The 17,815-nt window shown below is 39.7% G+C and overlaps 1 protein-coding gene across 1 annotated transcript in view; it reads left to right on the top strand.

The window, feature by feature from the left end:
- LOC122809275 (serine/arginine repetitive matrix protein 3-like) overlaps positions 1 to 17,815 on the top strand; it is a 1,071,439-nt gene that overhangs the window by 961,990 nt on the left and 91,634 nt on the right. The window contains exon 6 of the mRNA XM_044080656.1: positions 11,170 to 11,238. Within this exon, the coding sequence (XP_043936591.1) occupies positions 11,170 to 11,238 (69 nt within the window). The remainder of the gene's footprint in view (positions 1 to 11,169; positions 11,239 to 17,815) is intronic.

The following is a 17,815-nucleotide window of genomic DNA, read 5'->3' as shown; positions in this document are numbered from 1 at the left end:
GCTTTGGAGATCTAGTGTGCATTTGTGTAAAATAAGTTGAAATACTTGGGCCACTGTGTGCTTGTGTGAAACAAACTTGAAATACATCAAATCCATAATTGATTATTTATCTTTACCACAATCAGACCTCTAAGTTGTACACAGTCAATAGTGAGGCTCTAATTGCTGAGTACAGAGCCTATCTATGAATGAGACTAGATGACTCTGGCTATCAGGATCAATTTAAACATTCATTAGTCTGGCTTCCTAGGACTAGAGTGCATTTATGCAAAGGAAGTTGGAATACTTTACTGTGACTTTTTTCATCATAGTCACAGACATCAGACATTTGGGGTGTATGCAGTCAAATGGCTGCAGTTGATCAGTATGGACATTTATGGACTATAATGACAGTAGTTTGAACAGTCTTAAATTAGGAAGTTGAATCTAAAAGAACACAAACATTTATGTGTTCCAAACAAACAACAATGATAGCAATTGTGTGTGCATATATATGTGTGTGTGTGTGTGTGTGTGTGTGTGTGTGTGTGTGTGTGTGTGTGTGTGTGCATGCACGCACATGTGTGAGAAGCAGTCAAATCCATTAAAAGGAAGACACTGTCCTACTCTGATATTACAATTTCTTTAAAGCACAAAAGCTGTCTTCACATAAATTCAAATTAAGGTCCCAGAATTCCAGAAGATGTGCAGGAGAAGGGAAATGTAAAAGCCAATGTGACAGTCCAGATGTTTTTGCTGCTACAGAATTAAAGTATGCATATAGTGCAGGGATTCATGCTAGACCATGAGCAGAAGTGCCAATAACAGTGTCCAAATTAACTGTGAAACTGATGTCATGCAATAAAGGACACATTATACTGATATGCATGCCTGCATGCTCATTGATGGCATTACTTTCACTAAATTTCATTCATGAACCATGAACTATCACACCTTGTTCCATCAAGGCATCACATGCACAAACTGAACCAATATCATGTAGAGAAGTACAACACTGGCTACTGGTGGTTGCTTGTAAATGGATACATGTAGCCTGCTGATTTTGATCTTGAAGTGCTCTCAGCTGTATGAGTTGTACCAGTGCAAAGGAACATGTCCATCAACATACTGTGTAACCCAACAAATACATATAGAAGGGAGTGTATGATGCAAGGTAGAAAGGTAGTGTTATATGACACAGGAAGCCATTAAAGGAAGTGTGTGAAGTGTAAAATGCGTTTACTAATAATATCAATGCATACATCTGATTGTAAAGTACAGCCTTGCATGGATCATAGTACTTATTCCAAGGGAGTAAGGCTCTATATACATGGCAAAGTACAGAAATCTTTTTCTTGAAAGGCAATATGGGATAGTGAGATAGAACAGGTCACAGAAGACAATGCAGACAGTTGGGTGTGAGACAGAGAAGGTTGTGGACAGCAGTGAGATAGAGAAGGTTATGGACAGCAGTGATGCACAACAGGTCAATGGACAGCAGTGAGGTAGAGAAGGTCATCAACAACAGAGAGGTAGAAAAGGTGATGGAAAGCAGTACTTGCATTAAGATGTAAGGCTGTGCATACTATGGAAGTCATTACATAAAACTTGATGTAAGGCTGAGTATGCAAGGAAAGTTCATATGTGCATCTTTGTATAAGGCAGACCACACATAAAGCACAGCATTGCATGGAATATGCTTTATAATTTAGGATGGAAAGGCCAAGCATGTAGTGGATGACATTATACCCATATGGGCGTATGGTGTAATGTGTCACAAAGGGCAGAGCATGGAGGCAGGTGTAAGGTTAGGCAGTGAGAATTTGAGGAAATTAAGCAGATCATGCTAGGGAAGGCATTGCATAATATGAAGTAATCAACATGCATTGCAGGGGAGTCCATTCTACATGATACAAGGCAGACCATGACAAAGAAGGCAGTGAATGCAATTAGGTGTAAGGTAGAGCATGCTACAGAATGCTATAGAATGCATTGGTTCATAGGTTCATAGGTAGGTACTAGGCTATTGGCCCTAGGGCCTATATAAGCCTAGCCAAACGGTACCCTGGCTTTCGCCACCCAAGAAAATTATTTTCTTGTGCCACTGTCGAGCAGAGCCACAGAAGTGATCCCCGGGGTGAATTTCCTATCTCCCATCCAATCATCAAGATTTTTCTTGAAGAGTGCTAATGAGGAGCTTTGTTTGATATAGATAGGTAGTTTTTTCCAGAGTATGGGAAGTCTGTGAGACAGGAATCTATCCCTCCAGCATGTTCTGTTTATTGCGGTGACAAGGTTTTGGTCCCTAGAGTGTGTAGCTTGGAGGGATTGGGATTTTTTTAAGGTGAGCATGTCCAACAGCTCTGGGTTTGACATAGCTTTGTATGTTAGGCAGAGATCGCCTCTGAGTAGGTGATATGCGATGGACTAAAGCTGGAGTTTTTTGAGATGGTCTGCATAGGGCATCTGTTTGAGGCTGGTAATACTCTTTGTGAGGTATTTCTGCGGCCTTTCCAGTTGTTGTAGATGTCTTGTGAGGTACATACCAAAAGGGGCGTTGTACTCTATAATGGGTCTAATGAGTGATGAGTAGAGGGGAACAATGACCTCTTTTTTTCCTGGATGAGAAACCTTTTGTGATGAGGTGTGCCACATAGAAGGATTTCCTGACTACTGTGGCGATGTGATTATCAAAGGAGAGACTACTGTCCACCTGTGTCCCAAGGTCTCTTATCACACTTTCGGTGTTAAGTAGACTACTGCCTATGTGGTAGTTCATGGGTACAGAGTTTTTACCAAAAAGGATGACAATGCACTTTTTGGCATTGAGCTTGAGGCCATGGCTTTGACACCAGGCATCTGTCTCAGTGACGCCCTTTTGTGGGATGTCCACATTGTTAGGAGTTTTGATTATGGCTCCTAGTTTGCAGTCATTTGTGAACTTTGTTAGCCAAAGACCTTCTGTGTTATTCTGTACTTCAGAGAAGTAGATACCAAACAGGAGAGGACCCAGGGCTGAACCCTGTGGTACTCCACTTGTCACTGGTCTGAAGTTGGATTTAGTGTCTGCTACTTTCACAGTGTGGGTTCTGTCAGTGAGCCAGTCAGCAACCCATCTTGTGATATAGGGATTTATACCTAGTTTAGTGAGTTTATCTATAATTCCAGAGTGGGGGGTGGTGTCAAAAGCCTTGGCGAGATCTAGATAGGCTGTGTGAACCACCTTACCCTTATCTACGGCTTTGGTGACCACTTCAAAGAAGTCTGTCAGGTTTAGGACACATGATCTGACTTTTACAAACCCGAACTGGGTAGGGTCCAGAGTTTGGAGATTACCAGTGTCATTGTTTATAAGTTCCATGATGATACATTCCATAGCCTTGCAGACCAGGCTCGTCAGGCTAATGGGGCGGTAGTTCCTGGGGTCCGTGCTAGCTCCCCCTTTGTGGAGTGGGATAACTGTTGCTGTACACCATTCAGTGGACACAAGGCCTGAGGTGAGGCTATGATTGAACATAGTACTTAGGTGGGGTGCCAGTTCGTTCTATAGTTCGTGTAGAACACAGCCTGGGATGTTGTCAGGTCTCATGGATGCTGTGTTCTTGGCTTTGGAGAGTGTGTTTTTTACCTGTGCAGCCATGATTACAGGAACTTTGTATTCTACCAATCTAGAAATGGGCCCTTTAGGGGGTGAGAGAGGGGTAAAGTTAGCACTGAACCTATCTGCCAGGATGTTGGCAATATCAGTTGGTTCTGTATATTTAGTGCCATTGTGCTGTAACTCAGAGCAGATGTGAGTGTTGCCATTGAGATTCTTGACATAGCTGTAGAATGCTTTGTGATTGTCTTTAGAATCAGTGGCGATTTTGTCTTCATAACTAGCTTTGGAGGATTTTATGAGGGATCTCAGCTTGTTACTGAGGCTGACCAGGGAGTTCCTCCAATCATTGGATTTTACTCTTTTTTTGTAACAGTTTCTTTCTTCTGTTGTAGAGTTTGTTTATGGCAGAGGACCACCAGATTGGCTTCCTTTTTTTGAAAGATAGCATCTTGGTTCTGTTAGGGATTGCACGATCCATGCACTTGTGTAAGTGCTTATAAAGTGCATTTGTATAGGATTCAGCAGTCGTACCTTTATTGTCTGTCAGCATGGGTGTCGTGAAGTTTGCCACTTCTGTCTTAAGAAGAGTGAAGTTGGCGTTGGTGAAAATTTTTACGGTGGTTTCCCTAATGGGGGGTGGGGTGGGATGTGGATGTCTAGGGTGATTAGCTTGTGGTCGGATCTGACCCTGCGAGGAGCTGACCTCTGGTGTGGAACACTGGTTGCCCATGTTGGTAATGACCAGGTCTAGGATATTGCTGCCCCTGGTGGGGGTGTCGATAAGTTGAGACAAAGGCATTGGAATTTATGAATTCCAGAAATCGTTGAGCACAAGAGTTGGTACATGAGTAGTTTTCCCAGTTAATGGTGGGGTAGTTGAAATCGCCCATTATTAGGGTGTTAGGTTGTACCCTAATATTTTTCAGTGTATCAAGAAATAAGGAGTGGGAATCCTGGGGCATGGTGGGGGATTTGTAGCAAGCTACAGTTTGGATTGCGGTCTTGCCAAGATTAGTTGCACTTGGATAATCTCGGATGCATTATGCTGAGCAACTAGCCTGGAGGTGTGGGTATCCTTAATGAATATAGACACGCCTCTGCCTTTAGTGTTTCGGTCCAGGTTAGGTGGCCGAAAGGTGTGGTATGAATTATAGCCTGTTAATGCAGGGGTGCTCTCTGGAGCCTTGAAACAGGTCTCTGTCACTGCACAGATGTTGCTGTTCCCCATTTTAAGTGTTGCATGCAACAGTTGTTCTCTAAAGTGTTTAGTTGCATCTTTTCTGCTGCATTTATTACTGTTTGTTTTTAGCCTGTTTAAATTGTAATTGTTATTTTAAGCCTCTTAGTTTTGGGCTTTAGGCCTACCCCTTAGTTCTCCCTGGCTTCTCTCCCTCAGATTCTGACAAATATGGATGGACAATTTCCTACATTTTGTCCTGCCAGCCTGGTTGATATGGGCAGCCTAAGACAGTGTAGCAACTGCCTCATGTACACAGACAACCATCTACTACTACCACCTAGGAACACAATTTGTGAGTGATGCAATTACATTAAGATCCTGAAGTCTGTGCTCTCTCCCTCACAAGCCAATATATCTAGCACTGAGAAGGTTGTCAACACAATCACTATACCTCAAACACCACCCACAACTACACAACACACACCCACATATGTGGAGGTTCTCAACAAAAACAAACCCAAACAAAGAAGACCTTAGAGGCAAAAACACACGCGAACTCCACAACCCTCCACACCACGTACCACACACAGTCCACACACCTGTGTCTTGCAACCACTAAGGCCTAACCATAAACCCAACATATTAGTCATAGGAGACTCCATTGTGAGACACACAGATGTGCCTCTCGCCAGGCTGGATAAGGAGAAAGTCACGGTTAGTTGTTTGTCAAGTGCCAGAATCTGCCATATCACACGCACTCAAGTTTCTCAACAAGTACTGTTATGACTCTGTCTTGGTCCATGTTGGGTGAACGACTTGAGCTGTACCTTCCTGGACTATATAAAGACAGACATGATTGAGCTCACTGAATATGTGTACCAGGCAGTTATGTCCCTAGCCTTAAGCAGCATTCTGCCACCACCCAGAATGATGCCTCAATACAAACAGAAAATGATTGACTTTAACAACTGGCTTAGTTTCTGGTGTTATTCCAGGGGGAGCCAATATCTGACAGCCTGGGAAGATATGATCGATAGAACATGATGCTTTGATAGAGATGGCCTGCATCTGTCTTACTTGGGATTCAGGCTTCTGGAAAAGGCCCTTGCCTCTGCATAGTGCCTTTTTAAGGAAAAGTCATGAGGTCAATGCTACCAACATAAAAATTTCAACAAAACGCAAATTAAAGGTCATGCTGTTAAATGCTAATAGTCTAAACATGAACCTATAGAAATGCTACATCTGAAGAAATCTGAATCCCTCCACACCACACACTCCAGAGACCTCAGTCTCATTACCACAATCAACAGAACATGCTGGAGCGACAGGTTCATAACCCAGAGACTGCCCATGCTATGGAATAGACTTCCCATACATGTCAAGCAGAGCACCTCACTGGCCCTCTTCAAGAGAAATCTTGATGAGGGGATGGGAAATAGAAAATTCACCCCAGGGATCACTCTAGTGGCTTTACTCAACAGAGGCACTGGGAACTAAGGTCGGGTGGCACAATACCGGGGTAATCCTATGGGCTAGGCTTGTAAAGGCTCCAGGGCCATTAGCCTAGTACACACCTATGAACCTAAACTGCACTCATCGCAAGCATTCTTAACCCTGGAAGATGCTATTTGTGCAGTCACAGAAACCTGGTTCAAGGCTGTGGAGAGCACCCCAGTGTTATCTGGTTACTCATTCTATCATACATTCAGACTCCAAACTGTGGGCAGCAAAGCCAAGGTAGGTGGAGTTTTAATATATATTAAAGATACACACACCTCCAGGCTGGTCAAACAGTATGATGCAGAGGAGACACTCCAGGTGCAGTTAACTATTGACAAGATCCCTATTCAAATCATAGCTAGCTAGAGGCCCCCAAATTTGACTCAAGATGCCCACTCCACCAATCTGGACCTCTTTGAATCTATCAAGATTCAAGCCTTTACCTTGATCCTGGGTGACTTTAACTACCCAACTATAGACTGGAAAAACTACTCATGCCAGAACAAAAATGCCCAAAAATTCCTCGATTTTATCAATGCAAATGCCTTGGAACTGCTAGTTGATACCCCAACAAGAGGTGATAATATCTTGGATTTGGTATTAACCAACATGAGTAACCACTGCAGCACCCCTACAGTATCATCCTCCCTGGTAAGATCCGACCATAAAGCAGTCACTTTTGAAGTTGCCATGTCCCCTGACCCCCCTCTAGCAAGAGTCAAACAAAAAAACTTCTCCAAAGGTGATTACAACCTCCTGAGGGATAGTATAAACAGCTTCACAGCCCCATCCCCTCTGTAGGAACTGGCACCAATGTCTAAAACTACACCAAAGTGCTATACGAGCATTTATTTAGATACATGGAATCAGGAATACCCGACAGGAAAAAAATCATCATCCGCAAGGAAGAGTAAACCTGTCTGGTGGACATCTGCAATAAATAAACTATATAACAAAAGGAAAAAAAGATTGCTGTCCAGGGACAGAAAGGAGCAGGTGCCCAATTGGAAGCAATCTCTCCTTAGCCTGAACAAGCAAATAAAAACACTAGTGAAATCCTCTAAAGTCAACTTCGAGTCCAAATTGGCCACATCTACTAGAGACAATCATAAGGCCTTCTTCACATATTTCCACAGTCTCAAAGGAAGCACCCAGATCTGTTCAGAACTGGTGGTCAAGGACACCACACACACAAATGCAGTAGATATAGCCAACCTACTGGCTGACAGATTCAGCGAAAACTTCACCCCTTTGTCCCCCCCATCAGTAAATAAGGACATCCCCAGTACCTGACCCCTCCCCTTATCTCTAGGGAACAGGTCATCACTGCCCTCTCAAAGGCAAAAAATACAGCCTCCACGGGACCCGCTAACATCCCAGGCTGCATCCTACATGAACTCAGGCATGAACTTGCAGCACCATTAAGCACCCCATTCAACCAAAGTCTGAGTACTGGCTTTGTCCCAGCCGAGTGGAGGACAGCCACTGTTATCCCTTTACGGAAAGGTGGAGCATTCACCGATCCAGGAAATTATAGACCCATCAGCCTAACTAGCCTGATCTGCAAGGCCATGGAATGGATTATCATGGACCTCATTAACAGGGACATTGGCAAACTTCAAACACTTGACCCCACATGATTTGGCTTTGTCAAGGGGAGATCATGTTTGTTAAATCTGGTTGACTTCCTTGAGACAGTCACCAAAGCCATGGACGAGGGGAACCTGGCCAAAGCCTTCGACACTATTACCCACTCGAACATAACAGATAAATTCTCTCAACTAGGCATAAATCCATATGTTACCAGATGGGTAGCAAACTAGCTCACTGACAGAACCCACCTAATCAAAATAGGGGAAACCACCTCAAGCAGTAGACCTGTAATGAGCAGCATACCCCAGGGATTGGTCTTGGGACCTCTGTTATTTGGGATATACTTCTCTGAGGTGCAGGCCAAAACCAGTGGGTTATGACTGCAAGCTGGGCGTGGTCATCAATTCCCCAAGTGATGTGGATGTCCTCTAAGATGGTCTCTCCCAAACAAATGACTGGTGCCAGGAACATGGGCTCAAGCTGAATGCCAAAGAATGCATCATCATCCCCTTTGGGGAGAGGGACATCCCAACATATTATCACATTAATAACAATGTCCTATCAGTCATGAGGGATTTGGGCACCCAGTTTGATAGCAGCCTGACTTTTGACCACCATATTGCTGCCGTTGTACAGAAAGCTTTCTACATGGCCCACCTCATAAGTAAGGGTATCTCATCCAGGGACAAGGAGATCATAACATCCCTGTATTCTTTCCTTATAAGGCCACTTATTGAGTACCTCACAAAGCACATGCAGCAGCTGAAGAGACCACAGAGGTTCTTCACCAGAAGAATCCAGGGCTTCAAACATCTACCCTACACAGATAGGCTAAAAGCCCTGTCCCTCTACTCAGTTTCATACAGACTCCTCAGTGGTGACCTCTGTGTGGAATACAAAGCAACCTCAGATCCTACCTTGATGGGACTGCTGCATATCTGCAAGTCAAACTCCACTTGAGTAACCCACATGCACAGCCTCAACTTGGTCTGTGACATCAATAGTACTTGTTAGCGGGACAGATTTATATCCCAGAGACTCCCCATCTGTGGAATAGACTCCCTCTCCACATTAAGCGAGTACCTCATTATCCTTTTTCAAGCCCAACCTGGATAACTGGATGAGAAACAGAAAACACACCCCTGGAATTCCACCTGTGTCCCTGCTGGACAGGGGCTTTGGGTGCTGACTTGTTTAAACATGGGCTAAACTCTTGGCTAGGCTTATAATGAACTCAGGGCGAATAGCTTAGTAACTTCCTATGAAAAGCCTGTAAGGCAGATTGAGCTTTAAAAGGCAGTGCATCCTGCTGGCAGTAAGCAGTACATGCCATGGAGTAGTAACACACTGCACTATGGGGAAGCATGGCCGCCTGTGTTACTGAAATTAATGTATGACATGTGAGAGTAAGTCAGAGCATGCCAAAAAAGGCAAACATGCTGCTCTACCATGGAAAGAAGTTCTTGTAATTATTCATGAGGCATATTATGCCATAGAAGGTAGTTAATCTAATTATGGGCAAAGAATATCAGCATGGAAGGTATTACATAGAAATAATAGGAATGTACAGCCAGCCATGAAAGGTAATGCATGCTGCAGGGGGAGTATAATAATGCATCCTGTGCAGCAACTCTACAAACCATGAATGATTAAGGTAGTGCATCCTGAGGAAGGCAGCGTGTGTCAAAGAGGAAAATGGCAGATCATGGACGTTCATGCCATGGGAGGTATACATGCTAGGGGTCATAAATCTCAGCATGCCATAAGAATGTATGTATGCCATAGAAAGCAGGGATTCTCATAGGGCAGTACAAAAGGGAAGGTCGCCGATGGCATTTCAGAAGGCAGAACTAAACTTAGCCTTCAAATGCCTTAGCTACCAGTTACAAATCTGTAGTGAGTTATTCTGATTAAGCACTTTTCTATTTTTGCTTGTGGGAAATATATTCCATAGATATCAGTATAGAACAAATCAAGTTTGCTTAAAGGTAATGGCTTCATGCAAATATCAGCTTGTTATCTACCCAAGTACCTCCATTAACTCTTTGTGCATTGAAGGAATCCTAGCACTTTATACAGAATTTTGTCCTATGCTTTGCTTATCGCAGATTTTCAACAGATACACATGGGAGTTCTGGCAGTTCATGTCTATATGTGCATGCATTGAAACAAGGGAGGGGAAATTCTAATAAAACCAGTTAGGGTATACTTAGGTTGGAAACTGCAGGTGGTGGTTGGAATGATGACGTTTACATTTCAGTGGATACATGCAGCAAGAGGCAGTTGCCGATCTACTAGGCCAAGAACTGTTGTACTAGGTGGGCACCACCAGCTCAGAAAATACAAGGAGGGATATAGCTTGTAAACAGAGATTAGATGATCATGGAAAGCTAAGAAATGTCAGTATCAGTAGAAAGGAGTTTTAATTATTTGCTATCAGTAGCCTGAAATACATGTAACAGTAAAAGTTATCCAGGATCGTCTGGTACCAAGGAGAAAATAAATCTGTCTTAGGTTTCAGTCAAGATTTCTTGTTTGAACACCTGTATTTAACTCCAGCTCCCTACTGACATGTCGAGACTCAGAATGCAAAGTCTCAAAATACCAAAAAAAAAAAAAAGACAGCGAATACTGAATGTCACTCTTTTTCTATAAACATACATATATTACTCCAAGATCACTACACCTTGGGGAAAAATAACTTTTACAAGAAAGGGCAATATTGGACTTAATATATGTAAGTTTTGATTTTCAATCATTTGGGCTCCACGTTTTCCCAAGTCATGACATTTTAAATTTTTAGACCTTTGATCCATATCTTACTCAGATGGGAAATCTAGTGTCCTACAAAGACTTGCACAGCATCTCTATACTCTTGTCGAATCTAGATGTGTGTTATACAACTGAGCAGCTAAGTGCTGGTTCCTGACAGAATTTTCTGCATTTCGTTGTATGATGGACCATGTGTGTGCACACTATAAAATAACTTAGGCCACATATACTAAAATTTGATTTCTGGAGATCTAATTTGTACAAGAAAACCTGTTTCAAAATATCACTGTATACTGTAAGAAGAAAGTCTTTAATTCCTTGGCAAGTTCTACGAGATCATGTAAGCTTGTTGCAGGATTCTCTGCACAGTGACATCATTTGGAATCTTCAGTAGCCTTCACTAGCTTAAAAACTGTATATTGTGAAAACTGTTGGCTTGGGTTCAGCACTAGCTTTGCTCACTGAATCTATGATTGCTAAGATGTATTAATAATACTACAGCCTTATTCTTGTTCGGCTCATTACATTTTTTATATAATTACAGACGTGAAAGTTCCTCATCTTCCAGAAAAGAGAAGAAAAAGAAAATTGGAAAGAAACACAAGCGAGACAGGTACTATAATCATCCACTGCCATTTTAATTGCTTTCTCTCTCTGTGCTGTTCCAAAAGTTTTTAGGCAAGGGGAGTTTGTATGTATTTATAATTAAAAGGTTCTATAATAGATTTTATTCACTTAGCTGTAGGAATCCAACTTAACCTGATGGCCATCTTGCTTGGCTTGCTTTTCTTATGGATTTTTTTTGCATTTGCTGTCTTCAGTCAGGAACTGTGACGCACTTGTTGGAGGAACAAGTGAGAAAATGGAATTGGTAGGATGATGGGGCTGGCATAATGGTTAAGGTCTTTACCTAACAGATACAAAATACAGGATTCGATTCTAACTTCTAGTTAATAACTAGACTTAACAATAGTCTGCAGTCTGATAGCCTAATATTTATCTATAAACCTATAAAAGAAATGCAGCCTTGGTGTTTTCTGTAGTACAACGGTTAATCTCTACTCATCATATTTTTTATAGGGCTTTATGTGAAATGTTAACAGCAGAAGTATCATTAATGGGAACGATATATTTTAGTAGGGACAGTGTTCAGAAGAATGAATGGTAATCTTTGTGTAGGAATATTTATACTTCCAGTGTTTTTACTCTTTATATCCTTCATCTCTTACTTTCTAACAGCATGTATTCACAAAGTAAAACATTGCTTTAAAGGTGATTAAATACAATCTTGGGCACTTGGTTTTCATATTAGTAATTACTGTGCTGCACTTTGTAGTCGTTCTTGACAAACCATGAATTCATCACTAAAAAGATGTTAAACATCTCCAGTTGGACAACTCTATAGGTTCAGAGGTGAATACTAGGCTAACTGCCTTGAAGGGCCATTTTAAGCTTAGTCAATAACCCAAGGTCAGAATCAAATCTTTTACTTTCTGTTTATGAGGTGAAGACCTTAACCACTATGCCAAACCCACCCCACTTAAAATATAAATACATAAGTGAATACTAGGCTAACTGCCCTAAAGGGCTATTTTAAGCTTAGCTAATATCCTAAAGTCAGAATCAGACCTTCAACCTTTAGTTGTTGGTTTTAGTTTACTCTGTATGTTATTAAAAATAATTTGCAGAACTGGTATCAACTTTCCAGTGATGCAGAATATGCCTATCTGAATATAAAATGTAACTATTGAAAGTTATGTGTGTGTGTGTGTGTGTGTGTGTGTGTGTGTGTGTGTGTGTGTGTGTGTGTGTGTGTGTGTGTGTGTGTGTGTGTGTGTACCCACATGCATGTGTGCATATGCACAGTAGGATACAGCAGCAAACGATGTGTGCAACCAAATATCAGTTACTGATTATTCCTTCATTCAAACACCCAAATGATGGCTGGCTGTGGACAGAAAAATGTTATCATTGTTATTGTTATTATTATTATTATTATTTTACCAAGACTCATGAAAACTAGAAGCAATGGATGAAAAATGTTGCAACCTTTTATTCTGGACATATAACCGTACCTTTAGTTACTTCACTGACTCATTGACAATACATTTTGATTTTGTGATGACTTGATTTGTTGAACTAATTTTGCCTTCATTTTGGGTGGTTATGTTAAGAAAGAAATTTTTTTTTTCGTGGTTTTTAGACAGATCGATTTGTAAGATGCTTGACTGCTGCTTAATTTCCTTTTAATTTCAAGAGGAGGGTATAATAAAAATGAAGGATTCTAGACATTCGGTAGGTTAAAAGATCATCTTCATTCTGGAAACAGATCTGTTGCTGTACTTTCCTCCCAGCATTCTTACCCTCTGCCTACTTTGTCCTTCAAATCTGTAACTCTTGATTTGTCCATTTATATGCCGATTAAACTTTCACCAGTATCCCACCTTTGGCCTGTTCATGTCTGCTAGTTGTTCAGTTTAAAGCCCACAGCACTGACCCTATTTTTGTACAAAAATAACTCTTAAGGTAGACAAGAGGTTTTAAAAAAAGCATTGCAACTGTGTGCCTAGTAGAACTTAATCCTAAAGAAGAATCAGACACAATCTATCTTGTTACACCTAAATATGTTGTTACCATTTAGAGAATATGGCTGAGGGTATATTTGTTTATTTATCTATTTGCCTTTGTTTACCAGGAAAGTCAGAATTGGTAATATTAATTTTCAGTGGAGAACTGGGAAGAAATGCTCCATTTGTTTACATTGCATTATACTTAGTTCCAGTTAAACATAGAGTAGTTACATTTCTATTTACACTTATACATATACAGTAGTTATATTTATACCTTCTAAGATTTTACGAAGGTAGAAGTTACTAAACAGAAGGCTCACGTGCAACTTAGTGGATTCTACAGGCAGCAGTTAAGTATAAACATTTTTTGTCATTTCAGTGAGAGGTTGAGAGTATTCTGTTAAAGGAGAGTATTTGGAGAGTATCATATGGTGAGCACAGAGTCTTACCTGGTAATAAGCACATGCAGGACCAGAACTGGTTAAAATGTTGTTTAAGCAGTGATTTAAAACTACTGAGTTTGTCAGAAAATTTTATTTGTGTGGCATACTGTTCCAGAGTTTTGCAAGGTACTGGGAGTAGAGCGAATCTCCTGCAAAATTATTTGACTTATTTGTGAATAGTGAGAATTTGTTACTTGAACAGTGGTATATACTATTTAGGTATAATAGGCCATGTTGCAATTCTGTTTTTACAAATAGGCTATAAAATCAGTGAGAGGGTTGCAGGGGGGCTAGGAATGTAGTTCACACAAGACTGAAAATCTAGCATGGAAAATGAGGGAGTTCAGGATGATGGTGCATGAACTGGGCAATGGGGATCAGCAGAAATGATAGCAGTCACTGACTTAGGATGTAAATTTGGCCAAGGTGGTTGGAGAAGGAGTAACACAGAATAAGGAGAGTTTCAGAAGGGCCAAAGGGTAGCTGACAGAAGACAAGCAAAGAAGGGTATGCAGGAATTAGTCTAGGAATATCCCAAAGAGGACAGGGAGAGAAGAGTAGAGAGAGACCAGAAAAGAGGAAGGCTGATAAATAACTAGTGGAGAACTGCAGGCATAACCTGAGGCAGTGTGGAGGGCAGAAAAGGAAGGGGGTTTAAAAGTAGTGTGCAGTAGTGAGGAAAGGCAGAAGAGGGATCTACAGGTGGATTCAAAGAGTAAGTAAAGTAGAGAAGAGAAGCAGGAGGAAGAGGGAAGCAAGTGTGAGGATGGGTTTTTCATAAATTCATCCTTGGGTAGCCTGTGTAGCCCTCCTTGAAAAAAATAGTGAGCACAGTAGAAACATAGCAAACCCAAGGTCTGCATGCACTGACATTTTGGCTAGGTTCCTATATGGTCTTTATGAATATATACCCACCTAAGGGTGGGAGGATGGCATAATGGTTAACGTGTTTACCTTATAGACCCAAGGTGCAGGGTTTGTGTCTCACATGGAGTAATTGACCCACAAGCGCAGTTAGCCTAGTACCAATCTATGAACCTATGAACATGCATAGTGTCTACCTACAAACCTATGAACATGGATGGGTAGGTGTGCCAAGAATTCTGCTACTTTTCATTCAACCACTGAAAAAGTAAGACAATGTTTTAACATGCTTGGTATTCCAGAAATTCTAATGTTTATAAATGGATTGCATTTATCGAGCATGGAAGTTGCTAATTTAATAAAGAGAAATGGAACATGTCTTTAAAGTACCTCAGCTGTTTCATGTTTTATATAATGACGACATAAAAGGCCCATTTATTCTTTGAAGTGATGGAGGAAAGAAAAAGGAAGACTGTGTTATGGTTCTTACACAGAAATACAATTGCTACTCAGATAATGAAATGTTTGTCTGTGGGAGAAAGGTTGACATAATAGCTGTAGAGACTAACATTGGCCTTGATTCTATCAAATTTAAAAGTTAAAAAAAAAAAAAAAAGCATACAGATAAAACACTCAGATTAGAATCAGGCTCTCAATAAACATGTAGAGTTGAGATATTTCACACTGGAGGTGAAGTGCATGCCAGGAACTATATGCTCCTAAATAGATTCCCAGAGAGCTTTTCAGGACCTTTGTTATTGGTCATGGATCATCAGTGAGGAGTCATGCTGATCAAATCTGAGCAAGAGTCACAGAGACAGAATGAGGCTGTGAACCAGAAAACAAGGTAGAAGATATTGCTGAGCTACAAAGAGGCCTGTCTGTTTGCTATCAGTGACATACCTGATCCACCTGTGGGAACTGGTGTTGAGAATTGTGTGCTTGTACCAGTACCTGAAAACAATGAAAAAAAAACAATTCTTACACCTGCTCTGAAACAAGACAGGTTTTCTTCAAAAGTCCATGATTTGCTTGTTGTCACACCAACTAGAAATTTTCTCATGTTATTGCCTCCTTACTCACCTGAAAGACTTTACTAAATAATTTTTAAACATTTTACAACAATAAAAGACTGCAATAATTCATTGTGGTATTCCTGGACACCAGTTAGTATACTCAGATAGAATACTGCATTGAAATGATGAAATGGTAAAAATAGTATTGAGTTGCGCAGTGGTGTAGTGGTTAATGTTGTCACCTCACAGCAACAGGTTATCTGGTTCAATTCTTGGCTAGGGTGCCTTTTGTGTGGAGTTTGAATGTCCTAAATGCGTTCATGTGGGTTTCCTCTGGGTACGCCGTTTTTCTCCCACATTCCAAAGATGTGTCTGGAGTGTTTCTCTCTGGGCGTCCGCTGAAAATAGGCTCTGTGCTAGTCAAAATGTCCTGGTCAACAAAGGTTAAATAAAACAAAATAAAGTATTACAGCTTATAAACTATATACCTTAAAATATACGAAGCTCTGTGTTTAACCATATGCTACTGAAATGTGCATTTTTATATAATAAGAATTACAGGATATTTGGTGATATGTTTATTTATTTTTTATTTTACTTTATTAACAAAGTAGGTGGTCGGATCCAAGAACCATTTTAACCACAACCCAAACCACCTACCAATAATGAGAAAAATAGCAAAGTGTAAAAATACAGGATTAAGACAAATTATGTAGAAGTCAGATATTAGAAATGTGGGTTTAATCCATATTTAAACATATATAATTCACATACTTTCAAATGTACCAAAACAATACCAATGAATGCATTTTTTTAATTAGTTATGGTAAAAAATGTTAGTTTTATACAAAGGAATAAAAGCAGTTTACTAGATTAGAGGTTTACAATAGTATCAGTTGTTAACTTAAGAGAATTCAGTGGCTAAGTTGAGCTGGAAGATTCTGTTTGAAGTAAATTTACATCTTTTTTTTCAAAACAGGTTTATTGTTTTAACATATAAGAGAAATATCATAACAATTTTATACAAGTAATTAAAAATAGGTATTATTATAATATTCAACAAAACAACTAAAGTATTTACAAAGACATCCACTACAATCAGATCAATTAATTAAACTAAAATACCGTGCTATTGAAATTAGAATTTTTTTAACAAATTTTGTAAATTATCCCATACAATATAATATGATGTTTTTCTAGTTGTTCTCATTCTAATTGTGCTTATTTCCATATGGCACATTATATTCATAACATTTTTAAATTCATTGAACGAAGGAGGTGTATCTGAAATCCAATTTCTAGTTATTATTTTCCTGGCCACTGCTATGATAGACCATAACAAGGGAAGCTTAATCTTTTTAACACATTGAGGTACAGGTGTGTTGAATAATATAAGAGACTTAGAAATAATGAAATTATCTGTAAAAAGAGCCTGCAAAAATTCATTAATTGACTTCCAGTATTCTTTCAACTTCATACAGTCATAAAACATATGAGCCCAGTCAGCATTAATTTCTACATTACATCTCTTACATAGATTATCTTTATTATTTATTTTATTCATCATCAAAGGTGTATAAAAGATCTATGTAAAAATTTCCATGTATAAAGTCTCCAGACAATGGAAGATGTAGTTCTATAAGCAGATTCCAATATATATTGTTTATCTTGTTGAGTTGGTGGGTCCCCATTAATAGAGGTGAAATAATTCCAGTGTGAATCTACACTGTAAAAAGTTTCTTGTCTGATAATTTTATGTATATATGAAAGTTTACCTTTATCAGAAACTTTATGCTGTAAATTTAATATCAAGTAATCAATCAGTTTTGGAATAGATTCTTTAACTGTTATAGACATTAGATCTATTCTATCAATGAGATGTTGTCTAAAGATCTGAACCTCTAACCAGCAAGTTTCTCTTAGATCAAATTCTTGTTTTAAGAAATCTAGATTTTTAACTTTATTATCAGATATCAGCTGATACCAGTACTTTAGATCATTATCTATAGCTAAATGAGCTCCTTCAGAAGTAGATGACATAAGCATACCCTGAGTATACATTATAGGGAATACAATAAAATTCCATTCCCTATACTTAGGGTGCATGAATATAAAGTTACGATAACTAATAATAATATTTAATGGGTAACAAACCATATGTTTAGGTGTAATAGGTGAAGTACAAATTTCCTTTAGCAACCACAACATGGAGTTATTTACAATCATATTTTTATGTGTTAAGGAGATTTTCATGAAGTGCATACTAATTAGCTCCCAATAATATTTCCATTTTGCGA

Source organism: Protopterus annectens, chromosome 8.part0 (assembly GCF_019279795.1).
Source record: "Protopterus annectens isolate FY-2018-M chromosome 8.part0, PAN1.0, whole genome shotgun sequence".
In the NCBI taxonomy this organism is placed as follows: Eukaryota; Metazoa; Chordata; order Ceratodontiformes; family Protopteridae; genus Protopterus; species Protopterus annectens.
Note: the sequence above shows the minus strand (reverse complement) of the source record. Positions and strands in the feature narration are given on the sequence as shown.